Source organism: Phascolarctos cinereus, unplaced genomic scaffold (genome assembly GCF_003287225.1).
Source record: "Phascolarctos cinereus isolate Bilbo 61053 unplaced genomic scaffold, phaCin_HiC Scaffold_2;HRSCAF=192, whole genome shotgun sequence".
NCBI classification, from domain to species: Eukaryota; Metazoa; Chordata; class Mammalia; order Diprotodontia; family Phascolarctidae; genus Phascolarctos; species Phascolarctos cinereus.
In genome coordinates, this window is record NW_027555625.1 from 408,385,880 (window position 1) to 408,413,217 (window position 27,338).

Here is a 27,338-nt window from a genome sequence, read left to right on the forward strand (position 1 = left end):
TTTGGAATCATAGCCTGATCTTGTGGTTAATAGAATCATTATTACTGAAACCAGCTAAAAAGTACAATTCTAGGATATGGCTTTAAAAAAAGCAAAACAGGATACCTGAAAAATTCGATAGGCCATGTGCCCATTAAGCAGGTTCATATGATTCTAGGATTTAGTTCTGGAAGGAATCAGTCAATAAACATTTATTAAATGTCTACTATGTGCCAGGCACTTTTCTAAGCACTGGAGCCTCAAAACTAGTTCAATCTGGCCCAGTCCTCTCATTTTATGGTTGAGGCAACTGAAGATCCAGGAAGGGAAATGATAGCCCTAAGTCTCATGTTTTTTCTTTGTTCCATTCCACTCCCAACTCCCCCCGGCTGCTTGCTGATCTAGCTACATCATTTGGCTCCTAGTTGAATCGCGGATTGTAAAGTTTATAGGAAATTCTCCAGAGAACCTAGTTTATATTAGTTTATTCCCAGGGCTGCTGAAGTCTGTTTCTTTACCTGATTTTCCCCTAGGGGAAGAAAGGGGAGAGGGTGTCAAATCCCAGCAATTTGATACTACTGAAGGACTGGTACCACTCAGAAGAGATACTGTAAACTTCATCCAGAAGAGAGTCTGCTTAAAAAATGTTGATAATTAAAATGATAATAATAATAGGTAGCATTTATATAGCACTTTAAGGTTTGCAAAGCAAACCTTATATGTGGTCTCATTTATCTTCACAATAACCCTGTGAAATGGATGCTATTATTACTCCCATTTTATAGCTGCAGAAAGTGAGGCAGACAGAGGCTAAGTGACTTACCCTATATGACACAACTAGACTAGTAAGTGACTGACTATCCACTGCGTCATCTAGCTGCCCCATTAGTTTTCAACATATTGAGTTTGTGATGTCTATAAGACACATAGTTTGTAGTGCCAGAGACTAGGGCTAGACAAATAGATCTGTGAATCATCTAATAGAGATAATAATTGAACCCTGGTTCAGTTAGGGGCTGATGAATTAGTTCATCAGCTGAGAAAATATATAGAGAAAAAAGGACCCAGGATAAAGCGTAAAAGACAGAGTTGTGAAAGGTAGGAAAGTTTTAGGACTGAGAAGAGGTCATTAATTTTGCAGTTAAATAATCGGTTGAAGGATGAGGTCAGTGATTGAAAATGACTTTGTGGAGGAGGTTAGCTGAGAAGAGGAGAGATACAAGACAATGGCTAGCAGGTACGATGGTATCTATCAAGAGTTTTTAAGAATAGGAAGATTGGGCATGTTTATAAGCAGCAGGGTTGGTGCTAGTAGGTAACTAGATGATGAAGATTAGATGGAGACTAGGCATTTGGATAGGGGCAGTCTGGTGAAGGAGACAGGAGGAGGTGGGATCAAGGGTGCATGTAGGGGTGTTGGCCTTTGCAAGCAGCAAAGCTGTCTCATCACTAGAGACTGAAGTGTGAAGGAGGTGATAAGAGGAGCTGATTTCAGAGGGGTTTGTGAGATGAAGAGGAAGGGATAAGAAAGATCCCTTGGCTGACATCTTCAGTTTTTACAAAGTCCTCAACAAAGATGGGGGTTGGGGGTGGGGGATAGAAGTGGGGCTTGAGGACAGAAGAAAACTTGTGGAACAATTTCTGTGGTAAGTGGACTAGGGACTTGATTAGGGAAGGGAAATAGGATTGCATTGCTGCAATAAGGGCATAGTTGGCATTAACTTTATAGTAGAGTCAGTAAGCTTAATTTCATCATTTCCTCCCCTCCAGTTCAGTTCAATAGCATGCAAGTAAAGCAAGAGGCAGATGGTGAGAGTAATCAAGGATTATGGTTTAACAAGATTTGATCAGTGATAGGACAAGGGAAAAGGGGATCCCAGAATAAAGGACAATATACCATTGAGCTGGTTCACCAAGAGGTCAAAATTAAGCATTAGTCATTTATAGGTGAACTCTGTCCCATGCTAAGCAGAAGCCTCATTTCTGGCTTCTCTAAACAATCTTAGAAGAAGCCAGAAGCACAGGTGAAGTGGTCATTGGTGAGGGCGTACCTCACAACCAATCCTATAGCTCAAGAGCACCAAGTGCCAGCTGGGCCCACTCATTGAAAAGACTCAGCACCTTGTGACCAAGGCAGGCTCCATGAGGGCAGAAAAGATTTCCATTTCACTGGACCCTCACTAGAAGCCTTGCTCAGTAGTAGGGTTTACCAGAGTTTCAATACTGCTGGGAACCTTTGAGAACCAAGGTCCACCACCACACAAGAGTAAGGGACCGGAAGAGAACTATACTGCAGAATCTCGCATCTGTGGGGATCTGGGGCCTATGACTTCATCGGTTTAAGAAATTCTCTCACAGATCTGTCCATAACTTAGAGTGACAGAGTTGCCTTGAACATTGAGCCCACATCTTCCCAACTGTAAGGCCAGCCTTCTTTCCAGTTATACCATACTGTCTTTCATTCCTCAGAGGGCACAGGGAAAGTTTGTAGGATGCCAAAGTAATCAATCTGCTCCCCAGGTCAATCTCCTGAGTCTGGAGCTTGGTGGTCTTCCTTTCTTCCCTGGGGTCATATTCTATTTCAGTTTTGAAAGGACTGTTTCATAAACTTTGTTTTTCAAAGAAAACAAATTGGAAACAGAAGTATGAATGACCTATAAACCTGGCTTTTTTCCAGGGACCAAATTAAGAGTTTCCAATTTCATTTATGTCATTTCACTCTGCAAAGGGAAATTAAAGATGTCCTACAGACATCTAAAACAGGATTTGACTTACACATTTCTGCCCAGAGTCAGAGTCTCCGTGGCTCTGCATTCGAGGCTGATAGGCCCTGTCTGTGCAGAGTTAATATGAGCAGCATATTTCCCCAGCAGATCTGATTCCGTTCGTTCATTCAACAAGCATTTCTTTAGTTAGCATTTACTGCGTGCCAGCCATTGTGCTTTTTGTTGTTGTTCAGTTGGGTCCCACTTTTTGTGACTCCATTTGGGGTTTTCTTGGCAAAGATACTGGTTTGCTATGTCCTTCTCCAGCTCATTTTACAGAGAAGAAAACTGAGGCAAACAGGGTTAGGTGGGCAGCTTGTAAGTTTCTGAGGTCAGATTTGAACTCAGGAAGATGAGTTTTCCTGACTCCAGGCCTATAACACCGAGATGCCATTGTAGTAGGGCTTAGGAATACAGAGGCAAGAATGAAACTGTACCTGTCCTCAGGGAGCTTATGTTCCATTGAGGAAAACAGGATTTAAACACACACACACACACACATACACACACACACACACACACACACACACACACACACACACACGAAAGGCAACATTGTGTAGAAGCTGTTGTTTGTCCTTCGTTCTCAAAGAAGATCGTGGCATCAGGAAGGTGATGCCATGACTTGCAAGTGAATTGATTGAACTTAAGTGAGGCAGGACTGTGCAAAAGTCACCAGCCTCACTTTTTCCACTGGAGCCATTTGGGTCCAATGGCAAGACATAGATTAGGATGACTGGAGATGGCCCCCTTGTATAGAAGAGTGCAATATTTGAAAGGATGATTTGCGTTCAAATCCTGTCTTAGACACTAGCTGTGTGACCTTGAACAAGTCACCTGACCTCTTTAAAACTCATTTCCTCATCCATAAAACAAGAACATTAAACCTGTAGTACGGAGTTTTCAGTTCTTTGTGAGGCTTAAGTGAGATTTTACATATGTATATATATATATATATATATATATATATATATATTATATATATATATATATAAGCCAATTTGCACAAAGGGACCCAAACTGAGGAATAAAGCATGGATTAAATACTTTGTGTAAAGCACTGTGCTAAGGGGGATACAAACAGAAAAGTAAGACAGTCCTACTCTCCAGAAGTTTACATTCTAATGGAGGAGATAACACTGAATGAAAAGTTTCAGCAGCTAGCAAAGCAGGTGGCAGTACCTCTTCTTGAGTGTTATTTTCACTGATAAAATCCTATCAGTTTCTGGTGCCAAGGACTTTTGCTGGCAAGAACTTTCCTTTCTGGGTCTTCAAGACTGGGTCCAGATCAAATGAGGAAACCCCCTCTACCACTGAAGAATGGTTCTTGCTCTGTGACTTAGAGAGTTGAGCCCTTGGAAGTGAAGGGACTTGCCCAGCTGGGGTCACACATAAGGTGACATCAGTGGGAATACTGCAACTCCGGGTCTTCCTGGCTTTGAGGAAAATTTTAACTACTACACTTCTCTGCCTACCTTTAAAGTGCTCCCCCAGTGTCAGTTCTTATTACCAATTACTTTTGAAAGATAGTAACTTTAAAGTAATGATGTTAGTTGTGAAGCTTAAAGATGGCTATCTTCGTATCAGAAATTTGAATAACTGATATCTTTGATCCCTCTCTTTTTGTATCAAACTTTTCAAGAGGCCGGTGAGTTTCCCTCCTTCCATTGCCTACCTTTGGACTGTGGAGAGCTGAGCTTAATTTGAATTTATAAGCAAGTGTACATTCTGGAGAGTCAGAATCGCCACCCTACATCTAAAACAAATGATGTTAGAGCTGGAATATTTCAGACTGTGTTGGCAACTCAACTACTTGGTTGAAACGGTTTGAAACCTCAGTGGGTAGCATTTTTTTGGAGTTAACTGACTCACTGAGTCAGCAGGAGGTAGTCAGGATTTAGGCAGGCATTAGATGATTGGCACCATATGTTTTTAAGTCCATTAGTAAAGGCTACGTGGGTTTATAAATCATATGCCCTCAATCCTTCATTTCTGCAGGCCAGCACTTGCTTTTATGAGTCACCCAATTCTATCAAACTGTGATGTGATCAGTGTCCTGGTGATGGGGGCAGAGGAGAGGGTGGGAGAGAAACTAATATAGAAATAAATTATTGAGTCAGACTTGCTGGGGGGAAGTCCCATGTATTCAGATGCAAATATCAAGTATAGGGACCTCTTTGAATCATTTAAATTAATGGATCTCATTGCTCAGACCTCAAACTAGATCGTTGCTATCAGATGAAGAAGGCTTTAGAGCTCATGGGATCCTCGTGAAAGTCATAGATATTCTTATTCATTCAACAAGCATTTATTAAGCACTTACTGTGTGCCACAGCCTCTGCTTCGTGCTGGCAAAACAGAAGTAAAAATAAAACAGTATCTGCCTCAACAAGTTTATATTACTTTGAGAGAAAAAAAGATACTCACATATAAGTAACTGAATAAATGGATAAAAGCTATTGATTAAGCACTTACTACATGCCAAGGACTATGTTAAATGCTATGAACCAAATACAAAGGTGAAATAGTCCTTGCTCTCAAGGACATTCTAATGGGGGAAACCATACACGTGGGGAGTAGTAACCAGGGAAGGGATTCATGGTCCAAGAAGTCACAAAGATGGTGAGTGGAACAATTGTTGTTTAGTGGTTTTTCAGTTGTGTCTCTGACTCTTTGTGACCTCATTTGGGGTTTTCTTGGCAAAGATATTGGAGTGGTTTGCCATTTCCCTTCTCCAGCTCATTTTACAGAGGAGGAAACTGAGACAAACAGGGTTAAATGACTTGCCCAGGGTCACATAGCTTGTAAGTGTCTGAAGCCAGATTTGAACTCAGGAAGAAGAGTCCTAGCTGTCCCAATAGAGAAGTCCATTTTAACACACTCTTTCCAGAAGCAATGGTAGTGGTGATTTGATTGCACCTCTCCTGAGAAGTGGCTTTGGAATATGGTAGATAATCTCAGAGCTGGGAAGACCTGGTTCAAGTCTGCCCTTTAACACATATTGGTTGTATACTGTGATGACTCACTTTACCCTCCAAGACAGTCCCAATCTACATTAGTAGAGGGAGATAGCTTATCTGGGAGTTCCCTAAGTCAGTAGACTATAGGTTCAGTCCCTATCTCTATCCCTATCTTAGAGAAAAAAGAGATTTGGGAGGCTGGCAAGAGAATGGCCAGGGATAAAGATGACCATTTCTTGTCTCAGGGAGTACAAAGCTGAATGTCTTAGCTCCTCCCAGGCATGGCTTCTGGTGTTCCAGCTTGGAGGATAAATATAAAATAAATGTGTGCAAAGCTAAACACTAGTAGTGTCAGCAAAAGCCAGTCAGGCTGTAGGAAGTGGTGCTTGAGCTGGGTTCTGAAGGGTCCAGAGCTCTGTAGAGGCAGAGGTGAGATGAGAAGATAGTCTAGGGGTGGCAGCAGGGATAGAGCGTCTCATGACAAGAACAAACAAGTCAATTGCTTTGGCTAAAGTGTGAAGTGCAGTAGAAGAGTAATGCATAATAAGCCAGAAATGTAGATGGAAGCCTGATCATGGTGAACTTGGAGTGACAAGCCAAGGAATCTGTATTTGATACTAGAGGCAATAGGGCCTCCGGAACTTTTTGATCAAGGGAGTGACCTACTCAGATCTGTGCTGTAGGAATATCAGTCTAGCAGCTGTGTGGAAGATGATTTGGACAGGAGAAAAACTCCACCAAAGAAACTCAGTTAGGAACAAGAGGTGATGAATTTATGGCCATTTGGCCTTTGGAACAATAAAGGTCTAATTGATCACTCAGTTGAAGGGTAGATTTATTCATCATTAATGGGGGCAGTTTAACAAACATTTATTAAGCATTTGCTATCCATAGAGCACTATGGTAAGTACTGAGGAAGATCTAAAATTTGTGTAAAATTTATATATTTTACACACACACACACACACACACACACACACACACGCACACACACACACACACACACACACACACACACACACACACACACACAGGCAAGAAGCATTCCTATGTGCCAGGTGCTGGCAATACAAAGAAAGTCAAAAAACACTGTCCCTGCCCTCAAGGAACTCACATTCTAAAGTCAGACACTTTGGCCCTGCCCTCATGGACCTTAAAGAATGCAGATGTCATTGTCTTCAAAGAATGATAGGGCTTCCTCCTGCTAAAGGCACTTCCCCTCATTCTCCCAGTGTCACTTGAGGAGACACCTTAATCCCCCCTAGGTGAGATCATACTTGTAAAGCTTAGCACAGTGCCTGGCATACAGTGGGCACTAAATAAATACTTGTTCCCTTTTCTCTTACCTAGGAAGCATCCTGATATTTGGACCATAGTCTAGAGTCCTTCTTGACATCCCAGTTTGGATAAGGCATAATCAAGTCCCATGATTTCTGCCCTACTTCTCATAGATAGAATCAGGAGGAGAGGAAAGGGGACATATTTTCTAAAAGCTTGTTTTTCCTGTGTTTTTTGCCCTGTGGGCTATTGGCCCAAACAGGTCCCTGGCAACTTTCACGTATCAACACACAGTGCCACTGCACAGCCCCAGAATCCAGACATGACTCATGTCATCCACAAGCTGTCCTTTGGAGATACATTGCAGGTGAGTTCTCAGACCCCAGTGACACCGAGACCAAGAGAAGTTTGTTATTTTTAAGTGGAATGGGGAGTATGGATGGAAGGGGTCATTTAAGGGGTGGATTACGTTTACCCTTGGGAGGATGCTTTTTGCTGATGGCCTCATGCACTAAAAAGGGTATGCCATTAGTGGGTGGAGTAGATTTGTGGGTGGGGAAGAGGCAAGAGGGGTTAGATGTCTCCTGTGCCCTCCACCCTTTTTAGGCGGGGAGTAGACCTAAGGAAGAAAAGCCTTAGTTTGTTCTTGATTTCATCAGAAGGTAATTTCTTCCTTTTTTTCCCCTTAGCAAGTTTATTTAGAATTCTTCTAAAGAAAGTCAATTCTACCTTTCTCAGCCCCCCAAGATGAACTTCAATATTTCCTCCATCCTCCTGCTTCAGCTAGGTTGGCATTTAACTTGGTGCAAACCCTGATTTCCCACATGGGCCTACTTATTCTGCTGCACTGCTATAACCTGGTTTGGTTTGACTTCATAAGGCCTTGGTGTTGTATTTTTTTTCTCTTATGTACCCAGGTGTATACACACACACACACACACACACACACACACACACACACACACACACACATGCGCGCGCGTGCACACACACACACACACACACACACACACATTCCATAGCTCCATTACTAGTTTCCCAATCACTCTATTCATTTGATTGCCCAATGTGAACAACTCATGCTGTTGTAATCTTAACAACCTGTTCCATGGCCAGCCACGTCCAAGCATGTGCTGACCAATCATAAACTTTCTATTCTCTCGTGTAAAAATCACTTTAGGCACTTTTCAAGCTTCATGGGGTTTTTTTGGAAAAGGTTTGAGGGTAGAGAAATTATCTTTGCTATTTGTTCTTATGAGATCTCGCCGATTGCTTTCCTAGTTCTGTTCTTTCCACTGAAGGGCCAGGGACCAGGCCTCTCCAAATTTCCTTTGTACAGCAGCCCACACACATACAAATCCTTCAATAGATCTCCCATTTCATTGGAATGGGCAGTCCTTCTACCAAGGCACAGTGCAGGCCACCTACATCTTTTTATCCTGTGAGATTCTTGATTCTTGTCCCAGCGTTTCTGTAAAATCTTCCATAGAGGATTGACCCAAGACAGTGGGGGACTTTATGTGATCCTATATCTAGAGTCACATTAGATGCAACCCTCTCTTTACATAGGAAAGAATTAGTGGAGCCAAGATCCGAACCCAGGGTCTGTGACTCCAGACCACAGTGAAGCTCCCAACACAGGCATCTTGTTATCCTTTATTCCAACAACATGACTAACCCACCTCCTTTTCCAGTCCTGTATGTCTTTGGTGATGTTTCCTCTGCCATTTCTTGTTCATAAGTTTCCATAGAAATAATCAACTGATACTTATGGGGTGCCAACTATGTGTGCTACCCAAAGGGCACAGAGACAAAAAAAGATCCCTATTCTAAATATATTTGTAAAAATAATAAATAATAATAGCAATCATTTAGATAGCACTTCAAGGTTTATAAAGGGCTTAACAAATATTATCACGATAACATTTTATCCTCATAACAACCCTGCGAAATAAGTGCTATTATTATCCCCATTTTACAGGTGAGGAAACTGAAGCCAATGTTAAATGACTTGCCTAGGACCACAGAGTTAGTAAGTGTCTGAGTTAGTATTTGAACTCAGGTCTTTCTGACGCCAGGTCCAGTGCTCTGTCTACTGTACCACCTAGCTGCCTCTTAATCTAACTGACGTGATAGACCATAGGCAGGTGAAGAAGATGTGCATGCTTATATAATGTCAGAAGTTCTGAATGTTCGTCTTAGCTTTTCCACTAACTGCTTCTAGGACCTTGGAGAGCCTTCATGGGGTAGTGGAGCTAGAGGCAACTGGTGGCATGGTAGATAAAATGCTGGACCTGTAATCAGGAAGACTTGAGTTCAAATTCAGTGTCAGATACTTACTAGCTATGTGACCCTGGGCAAGTCACTTAACCTCTGTTTGCCCCAGTTTCCTGAACTGTAAAATGGGGATAATAATAGCACGTGTACTTTCTAGCTTTTAAAGATAGACAAATTCACATGTAAAATTGATGATATATTCCCTGCCTTCCCAATAGGTGGGGGAGAGGGGAGAGGGAGGGACAGAATTTGGAACTCATTAAAAAATAGACTAAATATGTGAAGATGATCATGATAGCCTCTGCATGCAAATGTAAGATTTGTTGGAGGAAGGAGAGGCTGAAGACACTAACACTGGGTTGGTTATGAACGCTTGAGGGGCTGGACTAGGAGCCTCGCTGTGATGAGCTGACAGCGGAGGATGGGGAAGAGTGGGAATGGGGCAGGGAGGGGGTGTGGGGGAGAAGAATGGCTTGCAGAGTGGCAGAATTTGAGGATGGATGAGATAGATCTAAGAGGTAAAAGAGAGCAATGGGAAATGAATCCAATGTTTTAAGACTGGTGGCCTAGGAATATTGAAGTGGTATTGAAAGCAGTGGAAATATTTGAAAGAAGTGACAGATTTTTGGCCAGTACAGTGGCATTGAGGTCACTTTTTCATCCCCTCTTCCCCAAACTATAGCCTCTTTAATTGACCTCCCTGCTGCAAGTTTCCTCCCACTCCTGATCTGTCCTTCACACGGCTGCCAACGTGCGAGTCTGACCACATCACTCCTCTACTCGGGAAACTCCAGGGGCTCCCTAAGACTTCTAGGATCAAATACAGATTCCTGTGTTTGGCATTTTAAGGTGGTCACAAGCTAGGCCCAGCTGACCTTTCCAGACTTCTTACATGTAATGTCCCTCAACACACTTTACAATCCAGCCAGCTGTGGTTTCCTTTTTGTTTTCTCGGAGCTTCCACTTTGTTGTTCCCCATCCAAGATGCTCTGTCTCCCATCTCTTCAGCAGCTGTCATTCATGCCTTGAATATACTCTCCTCTCACCCTCTGCCTCTTAGCATCTCTGTGAAGTCCTTCCCGATCTGCTCCATCCAACCTCCATAGATCACCTTGCATTGATTTCTATTTTGCACATTCGGAGGCAGCTAGGTAGCACAGTGGATAGAGCACCAGACCTGGAGTCAGGAAGACTGGAGTTCAAATCCAGCCTCAGACACTTCCTAGCTTTGTGACCCTGGGCAAGTAAGCATGTAATCTCTGTTTGCCTCAGTTTTCTCATCTGTAATGTGAGAATAATAATAATAAAAATAGCACCTACCTCCTGGGGTTGTTGTAAGGATCAAATGAGATAATAAATGGAAAATGCTTAGCACAGCGCCTGGCATGTAGTAGGTGCTATATAAATGTTATCTATTATTACATACTTTTTTATTATGTGCTTTTCTATGAGAGGCAGCGTGGGGTGATAGAGAGCTGACCTCGAAGCCATGAAGCCCTAGGTTCAAATCCCACTTCTACACTTCTAGCACATACTAACTAGTGTTCTAGGGAACCCTCTGAGCTTAAAAGTCACAGCAAAGGTCTGGCTTTGGTAGAGGGCTACACCGGTGAAGTGACAAGATCTAGTTCTTATCCCTGTATTTTTATACTGGAGCCACGTCTTGGTTGTGTGATGCCTGGTACATGACAGGAGGTGATTAATAAGTCTGGAGGGATTAATTGTTGGAGAGGAAATTGCCCGTATCCCTCCCCTCAATCAAATGTCTTTGTGTCCTCAGACAGCTAGACACGTGGGACTTTAGAAGGAGGTTCAAGGCTAGAGATTTGGATCTGGGAGCTCTGTCTGTACAGGAAGTATTCGAATGTCATGTGAATAGACAGAGCTCCTTGAGAAAGGAAATCTGTGAGAAGCAGTATGAGCAACTTTGTGGTAGGCCTCAGCTGGCAAAGGGAAGAAAATGAACACAAGAAAAAAGAGCCCAAGAGGAAAGAGGAAACCATGGAGTCACCAAAGTCCAGCTTTAAGCGTGTCCAGAAGGAAGTTGTTGACATTAGCAGGTATAGTGGAGAAGAGTAGCAAGAGACATGTAGTGACCATTGAACTGTTCAGTAAAGTAACAAGAATAATTCACAGTTATGTAGTGCTTACCATGTGCCATTATGTAACTATACTTTTTGATAAGATGATTAAATGTTATCCTTTTCTAATATTATAACTAAAAACATGTTCCTCAAATGCATATAAACACGCATCAAGGCAAACAGAATTACAAACTTTGAAATCTAAATAAAATAGCTCAATAAGTCACATGCATAAAGATGACCTATAAATTCATCTGTAGGTAATTTAATCTGTAAGAACTCAAGTTTCTGTTATCTTTTAAATTTTAAGGAGGGGCTTGCTAAAGACTACCTAGAGAATATGTCTTATAGGAAATGCTCTGTCAGGGAAGAGATTTTACAAGTCATAGTGCTAACTTTTACGACCCTGGGACTTCTGGGGACATAATTTGATTTATTCGGATACCTAAACTGCTGGTCATTCACAACCAGCTCAGTGAAGATGCTATCCACTGGCTGACGTCTGTAGGGCAATTTGGATACCTTTGTAGAGCATGCACAATTTGATTACTGTCCAAAAGCAGTTTCACCAGTTGCTATTCTCTCTTTGTATTTACTGATAATTCTTTCCATTGCTTTCACTAATTCTAGTAAGTGTTCAAATGCCTTCATGACAAGTTTTTTCAAAATTATAAACTAAATGGGAGTTCCTTTGGCTAAACTTCTGAAATTCATTATAGACCATTGAAAGTTAAAAGATTCATCCTGATAAATGCCATTTAAATATTTCATTGCTATAAGAAGACAGATTTCTAAAGTTGAAAGGCCAGTAACATGCAATGATGGAAGGTGTTTGTTGGCATGGAAATGTTTCAGCAAAACTTCTTTCATATTCTTGTCTTCTGAGAGACACCAAACTGTTTCATTCCATTTCTCAGTGAAGTGCTTTTCTGAAAATTCTTCAAGTAGTATTAATTGTTCTTTAAATATTTTAAGATATTGTAAGAAACTAAAGGAATTCATTAAATTATCTCATTTGAATCGTAAGGTAGACAACTTCCAGGGGGCTGAGGAGAAAGGAAGTGTAATGAATAAATTAACACAAAAGGTATAGACATTAAAGAAATTTTACCTAGAAGGACAAGTATTAAAATGGATGCCATCATAGAATCTTGGAGTTAGAAAGGACCACAGAGGTCATCTGTCTGAAGCCATACCTAAACAGCTATTCCATCTATAAAATCTGCCTCTCCGGTTGATGAGTTCCTCCCCAGAACTTCCATTTGAGGAATGCCAGCAATACTGACTTTTAGCCGCACTCAGCCCCTAGCCTTCCACCTCTCTGACTCTTCTGCTTACGCCCCAGCTACCTTCTGTCTTGGCGACACCTCCACCTCTGACTGATGATAAGTTATTCCCTGAGCCTTCATTTGAGTAAGGATCCACAATGGCGAAGCTCACTTCTGCTCTAGCTCACACCTTGACGAAGGTTCTAAGGTTCTAAGTAACCCATGGCCATCCCCTCCACCCTTCTTTGATTTTTATGTGTTATTTTATCCCATTAGAATGTATGTTTCTTGAGGGCAGGGACTATCTTTCTTTTTACTTGTATTTGTATCCCCAGCACTTAGCACAGTATATAATAAGCAGTTAATAAATGCTTTATTTCTCTGTCTCCGACTAATGATCGTCCTACCTCACCCAAAGACCTCCGGTGATTATGGACCTCCTGTGGTCTGAGATAGCCAATTACAATCTAAAACAGATTTAATCACTAGAAAGTTTTTCTTTACATAGAGCCTGAATATGTCTCTCTGCAACATCCTGGCTCTGATCCCTGGCATCAAGCAGAACAAGTCTAATCTTTATGTGGCAGCTCTGCAAATTACTTAAAGACATCTATCTTGTCCCTGCCCTCCCTCAAACCCCCAAGTCTCCTCTTCTCCCAGCTGAACACCTCCCCTTCCTTCAACCAATCCTCACTTCACGGTCTCAAGCCCATCTGTTATCTCCATCACCCTCTTTGATATTCTCCAGCTTGTTAATTAATTCCCTTCCTAAAATCTGATGCCCTAAACTGAACATTTAATAGCAAAAATATGGTCTGCCCAGGACAGAGGATGGCATGGCTGTTACTTCCTTTGCTCTGAATGCTAGTCCTTTTTTAATGAATCCCGAGATTCCATCAGCTCTCTTGGCCGGTGCTGCACTGTTGGTACACATCAAGCTTGCCATCTGCTAAAATGCCCACGTGTTTGTTCACGCAAACTGGTGTCTATTCACACTACCCTTCTCTTTGACACATGAAGTTGATTTTCTTGGACTTTACACTTTATTTGTTAAAATTCGTCTCATTAGTTTGCATTCTCATTTTAACTTGTCAAGATCTTTTAGCATCTTTCTTTTGTCATCTAGGATAGAGAGACCTAGTCTTTTAAAAAAACAGAGCCTTCTGAAAAGGGTGTTATAGGTTTCAGCAGACTGACAAAGGTATTCGTGATACTAAAAAGTTAAGAACCCTTGCACTAAATCATCGTCTAAGATCCTATGATAAATGTCTCTCAGTTCCTCTGATCTTCTGTAGAAATGATCGACACAAGCTATGTTTGTCTCTAGGTTCAGAACATTCATGGAGCATTCAACGCTCTGGGAGGAGAAGATAAACTCACTTCTAACCGTATGTATCTCAGACCGAAGCACGCTTCAGTCACTGGGCTCTTCAGTGCAGCAGAAATGTTGCTGCTTGCTCAAAGGCCAGCAGAATTATAGCTGATGCTCTTGAGCCCTGGGATCAGAATCTGTGATGTGATCCTTACTGAGGGAAAGCTAAGATTCTGCAAATGTAGCCACACCTTGAGATTTAGTCTGTTTATGCAGCTAGGTCAAGTTTGATGTGTTATCTTGTTACAACTATTCCCAGCTACTACTGTGGCTTGTTGGTGTATAGTCATTTCTGTCATGTCTGACTCTTTGTGAACCCATTTGGGGTGGCAAAGATACTGGAGTGGTTTGACATTTCCTTCTCCAGCTCACTTAACAGATGAGGAAACTGAGGCAGACAGGATTAAGTGACTTGCCCAGAGTCACACAGCTAGTAAGTATCTGAAGCCAAATTTGAACTCAGGAAAATGAGTCTTCTCAACTCCAGTCCCGGCGCTCTAGCCACTGGGCCACCTAGCTGCCCTACTACCATGGCTCCTCTAATAAGGATAGGATAATCTGACAAGGATAGCTCTTCATGGTCTGAAAAGTACTTTTCATATGCGATCTCATTTGGGCCTCATGGAAACACTGGGAAATAGGTGCGATTATTATCCTTATTCTGTAGGTAAGGAATATGAGGCTCAGAAAGATTACTTTTATAAGTTACTTTCCTCCTGGGGTCCACACAGCTGGTTCATGTTTGAGTCAGGATTTCAATCCAGACCTTCTCATTCTAGGTCTAACACTCTGCTTAAATGTGTGTGGGCTTGGGATTTGTTATTTAGTGGATGGAAAAAGAGACTGTTAGAACCCAAGTTCCTTCAGGATCTGACGCTGTGTCATCATTAATCTCCATGTCCCCAGAACCCACCACACAGTGCACGCCATAAATAACCTCTGCATTGGGAAGAGGCCACATGGCGGAGTGAAAAGAGCGATGGAATTTGAATGGAATCTTGGCTCCAATGGGCAGCCTCTCTCAGCCTCAGTTTCTTCCTCTGTAAACTGAAGGCATTGCACTTCTTAAAATTCTGCCATCCTATGGCTGGCTTTCCCATTTTCTTTCCTCACCCCTTTTGTAATCCATCCCCATTCCTGAAATGGTCCATTATTTTTTCTACCCTTTTGCAACTTCTAGGCATTTCCTATAATGAAACAGGCCTGAACACATACCCCCATATATGAATACTTGCACATGTATGATTTATACCCATATCCCCCTATGCCACTCAGGTACGTGTGTGTTTTTTGACACAAAAGTATGGCCCAGGAATATTGTCCCAAATATAGCACAGGATTTACATCAATAAAGGGAGCTTAGAGATCTAGTCCAGCCATTGTTCTCCTTTTCCCCTTCCATCCATTATTAGACTGTAAGCTTCTTGAGGGCAGGGACAGTTTTTTGCCCTGCCCTGAAGAAGCTTACAATCTAATAATGGATTTTGTATCCCTAATGCTTAGCACAGTGCCTGGCACATATTTGGCACTTAATAACAGTTGATGGGAGTGAGGAAACTAGAGCCTCAGATGTGGAGTCCGTGCTCCCAGCCAAGAACACAGTTTTCTCTTCTCTTGCTGGGGCTCCTGGGTGTTGACAATGCTTCGTGTTCTGAAGCAGCAGCCAGTCTCTGCTTAAGGTTACACTGCATACTTCAGCTGGCTAATACTCACCAAGGGAGGGGGACCAGAAAGGGGGTCGGGGGAAAGGAGGGCAGGATGAGATGGTTGAGCTGGTGAAGGAATCCTGAAGCTTTACCCCATCCTCATCTTGCTGTAAAACAGAATTAAAATTTTATTGAGGAAATTAGAGGACTTTACGTTTTCCATAATGGAAAGTGTAGTCTGGCATTTTGAAAATCTGCCCAACCGGCCCCAGAGAGATAGCCTTAACCTTGTCTGCCAACTTCCTCTTCTTCCCTCCTGTTGCTAACCTCTGGCTTTCTTTACATTTTTAAAATTCTTGTCCCTGGAGCTCTTAGTCAGCAGAATGGTGTTCCATCCTGAGGCTACAGTATGTCTGTGAGAGCAGCTGCATTGTATGGGTTCCTTCCCTTCCCTCAAGGCTGCTGCCATGCATAGCAAATAGCCTGGACAACTGAACATCTCATTCTTTCCCTTTTCTTTCTTTTTTTTTTTTAGGCAATCAAGGTTAAGTGACATGGCCAGGGTCAAAGTGTCTGAGTCCAGATTTGAACTCAGGTCCTCCTGGCTGCAGGGCCAGTGCTGTATCCACTGAGCTGTCCCTGCATCTCATTCTTTCCCAGAAAAGGCCAGGCTTTTCTGCTTTGTACCTTGAGCGAGAATTTTCACCTTGGCATGTAAAATATAGAATGTTAGGAGCTTCAAGGCACTTTAGGGATCACCCAGTCCAACCTCATCACTGAAAGAATACTAGAGCCTGAAAGAAGGCCCTCATGCCTTGGTCAGTGTTAGGACCCAAAACCATCTCCAGCCAATATTCTTTTTATTCTAACAATTATGAGCTCCTTTAGATTAGAGACTATTGTCTGTTTTATTTCTGGCTTCAGAGACCTCGGTTCAAATTCATTCTCTGAAGCTTCCTAACTGTGTGACTCCATCTATAAAATGAAGAGATTGGACCATATGGCCTCTGAGACCTTTCTTTGGAGAGATCTATGGGCCTGTGATCTTATGGCTTCTAGCGTCTGGTGCAAAGCTCTATATACAGAGTACAAAGGAAACATTTGTTAAAGTCATTTCTTACAGGATTCTTGCCTTGTGCTAAGTGCTGTGGGTAGAAGAATAAAGAAGATGATAAAACTTTTTCTGCCCTTCCCTGTTTATTAGGCAGACTGGGGGACATGGGACTGAGAAGGCAGCTGGAAGTGGGTGGGAGAGATTGGGGCACCCTATGTGTGAAAGCATGGTAGAAACTTCAGTCTAAGGGAGAAGAGGCAATGTGGTATGGGGGAGGGAATGCCATAGTGGAGTCAGAGGCCCTGGGTTCAAACCCCCTCTCTGATGCCTGCTATCTTTGTGACCTTTGGCAAGTCATTTGGGCCTTCTGGGCCTTAGTTTCCTTACTTGTAAAATGACAGGTTTGAACTAGCTGGACTCAGAAGTCCCTTCTAGCTTGAAATCTGTTATCTAAGTGATAGAATTTGTATTTCTGTGGTACTTGGAAGTTTAGAATATGCTTCCCTCAGAACCACTCTGTGAGGTAGGCAGAGCAGATATCATTATCCCCATTCTACAGGAAGGAAAGTAAGGTTCAGGGAGATTCAGTGGCTTGCCTCAGGTCACATAATCAGTAAATACCTGAGCTAGGAATCAAACCCACTTTCTCCAGCTCCCAAGTCCACTGTTTTTTCCACTCTTCCATTATGTGTCCTCGCAAAAGAAAACTCCTGACTCATTGTTTCAACACCTTTTGTAAAGTGTTTTCCAGAGATTTGGGTCTTTGGGTCTTGAGTCCTGTTTGTAGTGACTACAAATGGGTTTAATTCTAGCAAGCAGGGCTCCTCCCCAAAAGGAGCTGCTCTGATGCTTTAGCATAGCGTGGAGGTGACCCTGGGTTCTAAAAGAGTGTACTCGTGAAGCAGAGGCTGTCAGGTTCTGCTGAGCCAGGCTCAGAGGCTTGGAGCACACACCCAGTGACAGTCTCTGTCTGCCTTTTTTTTTTAGTAGTTCTTTTTAATACTTTTTTAAATAAATAAAATGTTTATTTTATTTTTTCCCAAATACATGTAAAAACAATTTTTAACATTCATTTTTAAAAGTTGTTTCCGATTCCCTGTCTCCTTCCTCTCCCCCCTCATTGAGAAGTGAAACGCTATATAGTAAATATTGATAGATATAACTCACATAACCAAAAGCACTTTGGGGGAGGGTTTCTCAATAATTCTTAATAGTGTAAAAGGTCCTGAGGCCAGAAAATTTGAGAACCACTAAGCTAGAGAAATGTGAGTTATTATTATTATCCAATTCTGAGCCCAGCCCAAGGTCCCCCATAGCACCTGAATGATGATGATGATGGCAATTAAAGCTTAAAACTGCTTTGTGAATTTAGGGATGCCCTCTGTAGCACTTTAAAGTTTGCATATTTTTTTAATTTAATAAGTATTTTTTAATTAATTTATTTTGATTTATCAACAATCACTTCCATAAGCTTTTGAGTCTTGAATTTTTCTCTCTCTCCCTACCTCCCTCCCCAAGACAGCATGCAATCTGATATAGGCTATACATATACATTCTTTTTAAACATATTTTCACCTTAGTCATGTTGTAAGGAAGGATTAGCACCAATAGAAGGAACCACAAGAAAGAGGAAAAAAAAACAAAACAAAAAGAAAGAACAGATAGCATGCTTCGATCTGCAGTCAGACTCCATGGTTCATTCTTTGGGTATGGACAGCATTTTCCAACCTGATACCTTTGAAGATGTCTTAGATCTTTGCATTGCTGAGAAGGGCTAAGTCTATCAAAGTTAGTCATCGTGCAACATGGCTGTTACTGTGTACTGTGTCTGCTTTTCAAGGACCAGCCAAACCCATACACTGGCCAGGAGGTGATCATTCCTTCAGCCAATGCAGTCCAACAGAAGTGGTCCTGAGCCTCACCTTATCCCCTTCTCCTTCAGCAGTGATGAGATGATCACAGGTTTAGAGCAACCTTCCTGATTTTACAGCTAAGAACACTGAGACTCAGAAAGGTTAAGCACTTATACCCAAGGTTGCAAGTGGCAGAACTGGGATTCACACCTAGGTCAATGAATTAATCAATAAGCATTTATTAAGCACTTATTGGAGATACAAAGACAAAAATGAAATGATCCTTGTCCTCAAGGAGTTTATATTCTATTGGGAAGACAACATGTAAGATAAGGATACATAAAATATTTACGACATTCCACTCTACCATTTTGGAGTGGTGGAAATGGGTAAAAGATGCTAAGACTCAGCAACCAATCTCTGACTCAAAAATCCACCAGCATCAACATTCTTCTAGTATTGCTATATAGTTATGAATCCTAGGACCATGGACTTCAGAGAATTAAAATTGGGGGTGACTCAAAGGGTGATCAAGACCTGAATGGTGTTGGCCATAGTAAACTCAATATGTTAACAGCAAAAAATAAATAAATAAATGAGACATAGAAAAGGGATTCTTAATCTAGGGTATGAGAATTTGGTATTTCTTTAAAAATCATTTTGATAACCATATTTCAATATAATTGGTTTCCTTTATAATCCTATGTATTTTATTTTTTTTTATACCTTTAAAAATGTTCTGAATACAAATCATTCCCCAATTGCTAAATGGTGAAAGGATATGAACAAGCAGTTCTCAGATGAAGAAATTAAAGCCATCTTTAGTCATATGAAAAAATGATCTAAATCGTCAATGATTAGAGAAATGCAAATCAAAACAACTCTGAGGTACCACATCACACCTAACAGATTGGCCAACATGACAAAAAAGGAAAATGATAAATGTTGGAGAAGATGTGGGAAAATTGGAACACTAATGCATTGTTGCTGGAGTTGTGAAATGACCCAACCATTTTGGAGAGCAATTTGGAACTATGCCCAACGGGCTATAAAAATGTGCATACCCTTTGTCCCCGCAATACCATGTCTAGGTCTGTGTCCCAAAGAGATCATACAAATGGGAAAAGGACTCACATGTACAAAAATGTTTATGGCAGCTCTTTTTGTGGTGGCAAAGAATTGGAAATTGAGAGGATGCCCATCAATTGGGGAATGGCTGAACAAGTTGTGGTATGTCAATGTAATGGAATACTATTGTGCTATAAGAAATGATGAGCAGTCAGATTTCAGAAAAACCTGGAAAGATTTGTATGGTCTGATGCTAAGTGAAGTGAGCAGAATCAGGAGAACGTTGTACACCGTAACAGCCACCTTGTGCGATGACTAACATTGATAGACTTAGCCCTTCTCAGCAATAACAAGGATCTAAAACATCTCCAAAGGCTTATGATGGAAAACGCTGTCCACATCCAAAGAAAGAACTATGGAGTTTGAATGCAGATCGAAGCATACTATTTGCTATTTTTTTTTCTTCTGTTGTGTTTTGTTTCCTCTTTCTGGTGCTTCCTCCTATTGGTTCTAATTCTTCCTTACAACATAACTAATGTAAAAATATGTTTAATAGGAATGTATATGTATAGCCTATATCAGATTGCGCACCATCTTGGGGAGGGAGGGGGAGAAAAATTTAAAACTGGAAAGCTTATGGAAGTGATTATTGATAAATCAAAATAAATTAATAAAAAAAATACAGATCAATATTACCTATCCAAAAAAAAAATAAATTATTCTGAGAAGGGTTCCATAGATTTCACCAGACTACCAAAGGGGGATCTATGACACCAAAGAGGTTAAGAACCCTTCATCTAGAGGAAGGCTCCTAACAGATCCTGAATAGTGACTTTTACGGAAGGAAGTGGACTGAAATCCCACATGGTGAGAGATTCTGCCCCACTGGAGGGGTCATCCACAGTGATGAGACCACAGATCCTTTGGCACATTTGTGGTTTCTTCAAAGTACCCAAGTGGAGGGGCGGAGCCAAGATGACGGAGTGAAAGCAGTGACTTGCTTGAGCTCTCCCCCAAACCCCTCCAAGTACTCATAAAAAATGGCTCTAAACAAATTCTGAAGCAGCAGAACCCACAAAAAGACAGAGTGAAACAAATTTCCAGCCCAAGACAAAGTACCCAAGTGACAAGGAATGCCACCTACCATGGCCACTTTAAATGAGATGCTTTTAAGGATAGTTTGTAAATGCTTCAGTAGCTAAAATCCCTTTTGTAGGATCCACGGTAAACCTTCCTTATGCAAAATTCTCTGTGGGGGAAAAATGTTTTAGAGTGTTTAGGTTTGCTTGGATTAGATTAAAACTAGGGAGATAAAATCAAGCCGAGGAGGTAAAGAAAGTGCCTCTCTAATCACTTCCTACTGAACTTCCTAGTTTCTTAGTTTAATGTTTCAAGGATCTGTCTGGGAAAAACCAGAAGAACCATGATAACCATTGTGGTAGAGTGGAAAGAGCATTCAGAACCAGAAGACCTGGGCTCAGCCCTTTTACTTATTTATTTATTTAGTAGCTGTGTGACCTTGGGCAAGTCATTTCTCTGGGCCTCAGTTTGTTCATCTGTAAGATGAGATTAGACTAGATGTTCTCTGTAGTTTCTTCTAGCTTTTTATCCTGTTATATGGTTATATGGTGGAGTAGGTATGGAGGAAAGTGACTATAGTGAAGAGAATTTGGGAACATTAATCCTTAGTGGCTAACTCTGAGTGCTACCAAATCATTTCTAATTTAGCAACCACTTAAAGGACTTCAGTGTTTTCTATTTGTACAAGCTTTAGTGGTTTTTATTAATTGGGTTAATTTAGGGGATAAAATTAAGTTGGCTGACATCATTATCCCCACTTTACTGAAGAGGAACCTAAGGTCACAGAGTGAATTAGGCATAATATAAGGCTGGAGAGTGCGGACACACACGAACACACACACACACACACACATTTTCTCTAATTATAGGAAGCAGAACTCTAACTTTCTTAATAGTACTCCTTATTTCATCTTTCTGGCAGCCCTTGCATCCCATGATTACATCTTGAAGATCGTCCCCACGGTGTACGAAGATAAGAGTGGAAAACAGCGGTACTCATACCAATACACGGTAGCCAATAAGGTCAGTGGAGGTCTGGGGAAAGACCCCCTTGGCCTCTCAGTCATTAAATTTCCTTTTCTTTCTGCTCTCACCGAGCTGGTTAATGCACAGGCATTCTAAAAGTGTACTATTGCGGCCTCTGCTGGCAGAGAAAGGAGCATAAGAGTTGAGCTGCTGATGGGTCCAGTTGTGGAGAAGGGCCAGTGAAGCCCTCCAGGAAGTTCAGTGTAATGAACTGAAAAAAGTGGAGCCCCTGCGGGTCCCGAGCCATGTGAGGATCCAGAGAGGCACAAGACACCCAAATTATTTCTAAATCAATAAGATCTATGGCTGCTGCCAGCAGGGACAATGCATGTTATAGAGCACAATCAATTGAGAGCTAGAAGGAACCTCTGCGTCCATCCGGCCCAGCACCCTCATCTTAGAGATGAGGAAACTGAGGCAGAGAGAAGGGAAATGACCTACTCACTGTCACACAGCTAATAAATGGAAAAGCCTAGAGTCCTCTGATTCCAAGTCCAGTGTTCCTTCCTCTACCAAAAAACCTAGCATGAACTGTTCTTATAAGCCCAAATGTCTATCGAGCTTTAAAATATTTACATATTATATAAATATATTATGGATGGATGGATAATATACAGTGTGTAGTTATACAGTAGTATGTAGTATATATTTATTATATGCTATATTTATATAACCTACAACATTGTAAATTCTATATTTATAAGCTATTATGCATTTATACAGTATTTATAAACTATATATTGTGTTTATACAGTATTTATAAAATATTATATAATATATATTTATACACTTATATATTGTATGTTTCTATAATAGTTATAAAATGTTACATACTGTATATTTATACACTGCTATGTATTATATATTTATACATAATATGTTACCTAAATATAACATTTTATATAATGTATCCTAAATATGATAGTATATAAAATATTGTATATACTTCATATTTATGTGTTTGGTTTTTATCTGAACTAGGAACCGTATCAAAGTTTCCCTCTCTATTCCACTCCCCCAGAACACCACCAATACCACCTAAAACAGTTGTCAAGATTGGAAGGCACCTTTGACATCACGTAGTCCAACCTTTTCATTTTTAATTTCTCAAACCTGGGATCTGAACCCAGGTCTCCTAACATCCAGGCTAATGCTCTTTCTACTACCTCGTCCTTTCTTAAACCGAACCAATGTATTTTCTTACACTGTTGAGCAGGAACAAACCCAGAACATCAAATTATTTTCCATATAGATTTTTTGGTTTAAGTCCATCTACTGGTTTTGAGGATTTCTGCTCCCATTGTAGTATAATGGCAAGAGCATTCAGTTTTGGAGGCAGAAGACTTGGATTTGAATGCCAGCCCTGCCATTTCCTACCTTTGTGAGTTTGACAAATCACTTTTCTTTCTTGAGCTGCAAATGAGGGGTTTGGCCTGGATGACCACTAATATGCTTTTTAACTCTTAAATCTATGATTCTTTGTCTCCATGACATGACAAGATAAAAACTGCTGGATGTTTCTGACCCCAGACACAGAAGCGTCTGATGCCCACTCCATGTTATGAGGTCTACCTCTTATTTGTCAGTGGTACCCTTAAATGTCAGCATAGATGATACGTGAGATTATTCGATGTTTTGCATTAGGGTACACAGTGTGGATTCTAAAGCTGAAACTGAGCTGAATGAACGTGGATTTGAGAAAGACATGGCTTTCTCAGAAGCCACTCACTCCTTTTAGAAGATAGTATTGTTAGATCTGGGGCCATTAATTACCTAGTTTTTAAATCAGAAAATCTAAACCTGGAAGTTGAGCCTAACTCAATTTGTTTCTATCTTCTCAAAGCTATGGTAGATCCTAGATCAAGGATAGGGAACCTGCGGCCTCAAGGCCACATGTAGCCTCCTTGTAGGTCCTCAAGTGTAGCCCTTTGATTGAAACCATACTTCACAGAACAAATCATTTTATTAAGGGGATTTGCTACACTTACCTAGAAGGCTACATGTGGCCTCGAGGCCACAGGTTCCCCACCCCTGATCTAGATGATGTGAAGAAGAAAAGTGCATTGATCATATGCATCAAAAAGCGTAGCTCTAGAGTCATGATCCCCCTCTGTTCAGCAATCATCAGTGGCTCACTATTGCCTAGTGTTCAGATTTATACAGTTTGGCACCTTCTTATATGTCTAGTGTTATTTCATAATTCCCTTCTTTCACTAAGCTAAGAAATAGTCTTATCACTTTATTTTTATCTTTTATTTACTTGATTAGTCTGCTCCAATTAATTGGTTTTCTGTCTGATTTATGGTATCTCCTTGGTTCGGTAGAGAATGTGCTAATGGTGTCTTCAGGCTGCATTTGCTCAACTATACTTACCCTGGACACCCCAAATTAAACCTAAGGTCTGGAGGGGTCCTAGAATCATTAGTGACCTGTGCTACCTGGAATGACATACTTTTGTTTATTGATTTTCTGCCACTTCCTCAATGAAATTTGCCCCATTCCTTCCCTAATTACCACCACCTCCAACCTTGGTAGTAGCCTTCCTCCTCTGATCTGATACATTGCTCATTTCTTTAATCCCTTTATATAATATTGCATTTTATATTCTCCCCTTTTTCAGTCTATAAGCTTCTCGAGGACAGAAATTATTTTGTCTCAGCTTTTATTTCCCCCAGTTTAGCATAATGTTTTACTTTGTATATAGTAAGCACTTAAATGCTTGTTGAATTTGAATGCTGTTCTTTGTATGGCTTTTGGGATCACCTACTGCTTTTGATTTTTTTTTCCTCTAGGCCATCCATAACTGGATGCTTTTTTGTAAGTAAAGGTCAGCCTTTCCATTTTATGCGCCAGGTCACTGTTCCAAGTTCATGAAATTCATTCAAAAAACATTTCTCAACTATCCCAAAGATAGTTTGACATTTTCCTATCAATAATTATTTCATAGCATTCTGGAGCTAGACTGGACGGTTAAGTAGAGATAGTCGGTTAGTTTCAGTTTTTCTTAAAGATCCTCAGGGAAATCCATTCCAGTTGCTAACACTCCCAACTCACCCCACCATGATCAACCCAAATCTATCCTGTTTTAATGTAAGACTCTTTCCTATTGTTCATGTCTTCTTTGGATACAGAGAACAACTGCTAGTCTTTTCTCCTCATAAAGCTTCTTTGTGTGTTTAGAAACAGCAAGGAGGTCACCTCTTTGACCTCTGTTGTTTAGACTAAATTGCTCAGCCCCTCTAATATCAGCATACATCATCCCTTCTGATTGTGTTTGTCACTCCTGTGTGCTTTAATCTCTATCCATCTGCCAATCAGAGATCCTTGCATCAGACTTGAGGGGGAGGTGTTGGAGGGGAACGATTCTCCTAATATCCTACCTTCTGGTGAATGAGGTACAGTCTGGCCACAACATTAGTGGGCAAGTCCCTTTCTCCCCTCTCTGAGCCTCAGCTTCTCCATCTATAAAACAGAAGGTTTGGAATAGATTGAAAAATCTAAGGTCCTTTCAGGTTCTAACATATGCCATCCTAAATCCTCACCCAGCTTTGCCCTACCACAGACCGTGGCTCCAACTCTCCAGAAGTCAGACAGTTTCAGTTCAGTTGATGAGCATTCACTTCTCCAGGGCTAGCTTTCTGCCTGGCACACTTCTACGTTTTGTTCCACATGGTCCCAGGTACCTGCCTTTATAGCAGGGTGTCAGGAGGAGGGTAACAGCGCAGCATATAGGCTAAGAGGCCTGCAGGGATGACTGTGATTAGGCAGGCTTCAGTCCTGTTGGCTCACAGCTGGTCCCTGAGTGCAGCTCCTTTCCTGTTCTTTGGTTTTCCCTGTGCCGTAGCCAAAGAGACCACCCTCCCCTACAGTTGCCTCACAGGGTAGAATTTAGTCTGTTTAGTGTCACCAAGCACTGATAAAGCTTTTGGGCCCGAGACCTTTTTGAAAGTGCTCTTCAGGCAGGCCAGCTTGCTTAACTGCTGTTGACATTTCTAGGAGCCAGGGCCACATTGTTAGGGCTGCTCTGCGCATTAGGGGTAGGAAAACGTAGAGTGATAAAAGGCAGTTCTTCGGTCTGTAACTTTCAAAGGTGGAAAAGAGGTTTAGGGGAGTTGTTCTGTTGTTGCTGTCTAAACCTGGACACTACTAATTCTTCCTTCTCAGTTCATTGACTGAGTAGATGCACAAGTATGGCTATCCAGACGACTAGTCTTTGGACATAGGATATCAGATCTGAAAGCGACTGTAGAGGCCAGCTGCCCCACTGTAAGATTGGGAGGTGGAGGGGGAAAGATTTGAAGGTTGAGATCACCCCACTTCAAACCCAGCACATCCTTATCACCATCATGATTCTCCTGGGTTTAAAAAGACAGGATTAAATCTATTATCTTCCCTTGCTGACCTAGATCCTTCTCTGTTGACACTCTTTCCAACTGGCCAGAGTTCTTATCCACTGCCCTACCAGGCACATACTACGTGCTGTATATAACTGTTAGCTATGATTATTATTATTATTATTATTATTTATTATTATTATTATTATTATTTCCATGATACCATGCTGCCTGATGATGAGGATGCTTTACCTTTTCATAGTCTTTTTCACTTTTAAAAGCATTTTCACATGTTGTGCTTCTGATGCCCTCTGAGGTTTCTTCCCACTTTAAGTCTGTGATTTATAATACCTGTATGATAGAAATATGTTTGTACAAAGATGATAATACTTGTAAAGCACTTAGAGCAGTGTTATTATAAATGGCAGCTGTCAGCATCATCATTATAATTGTTGTTACTGTTGCTGCTGTTGTTGTCATGTCTGACTCGGGCTGGGAGTGAGAAGCTTCCCATCTTCTCTGCCTGACCTGCAATCCACCTGTTTTTTCCTTTGGTATCTTTGCTGCTCGTTCCTGCCTCTGTCTCAATAGTATTTTGGGTGCCAGGAGCTGTTGGTCAGCTTCTAAGAACATACAAGCAGGGTCCTTAGGTCTTGCCCATGCAATGGCTGGCAAGAGAACTCAGTCACCAGGCATTCAAAGGAGAGATGAAAGAAATGGTGGATGGGAGTGAGAAAGCTTCTGAGGAGTCACTCATCCGGCAAAATAGTCATTTAGAAATCCTCTACCTTATCTCACGAAAATTGATTCTCGTTTCCTGGTCTCGTCTGTTTTTCTTCCTCCCTTAGGAATATGTTGCCTACAGTCACACTGGTCGCATCATCCCTGCCATTTGGTTTCGCTATGACCTGAGCCCCATCACGGTGAAGTACACAGAGCGGCGACAGCCACTGTACAGGTTCATCACCACGGTGAGTGAGAGGCTGGCAGGACGCCAGGCTCATTCACGGTCTTATTCACCAAAGCCATAGGGACTGAGCTCTGTCGGCTGCTGGAAATCCAGTTACCTTCAATGGTCTCCTGGTTAATAATGAATCCAAAGTGGGTTGATGGATATGGAGCCAGGCAGCAAGAATTGAACTTAATTGATTGAGTTCCAGAAAAAAAAAGAATGATAATGGTGATTCACATTGCATGGTATCATGGGATAGAGAGCTGGCCTCTAGGTCAGGAAGACCTGGATTCAAGTTCTACTTCTCACATATTCTGGCTGTGAGACTCTGGGCAAGTCACC

General features: G+C 41.4%; 1 protein-coding gene and 1 pseudogene across 5 annotated transcripts in view; one reads left to right on the forward strand and one right to left on the reverse strand.

Annotated features, from left to right (window-relative positions):
• ERGIC1 (endoplasmic reticulum-golgi intermediate compartment 1) overlaps positions 1 to 27,338 on the forward strand; it is a 152,995-nt gene that overhangs the window by 108,318 nt on the left and 17,339 nt on the right. For 4 of the 5 annotated variants that reach the window (XM_020969168.2, XM_078150553.1, XM_078150551.1 and 1 more), the window contains 4 exons: positions 7,245 to 7,349; positions 13,939 to 13,999; positions 21,607 to 21,707; positions 26,893 to 27,015. In XM_020969168.2, the coding sequence (XP_020824827.1) occupies positions 7,245 to 7,349; positions 13,939 to 13,999; positions 21,607 to 21,707; positions 26,893 to 27,015 (390 nt within the window). The remainder of the gene's footprint in view (positions 1 to 7,244; positions 7,350 to 13,938; positions 14,000 to 21,606; positions 21,708 to 26,892; positions 27,016 to 27,338) is intronic. The other variant, XM_078150552.1, reaches the window with a different exon arrangement.
• Positions 11,805 to 12,835, reverse strand: LOC110196045 (origin recognition complex subunit 4 pseudogene; annotated as a pseudogene).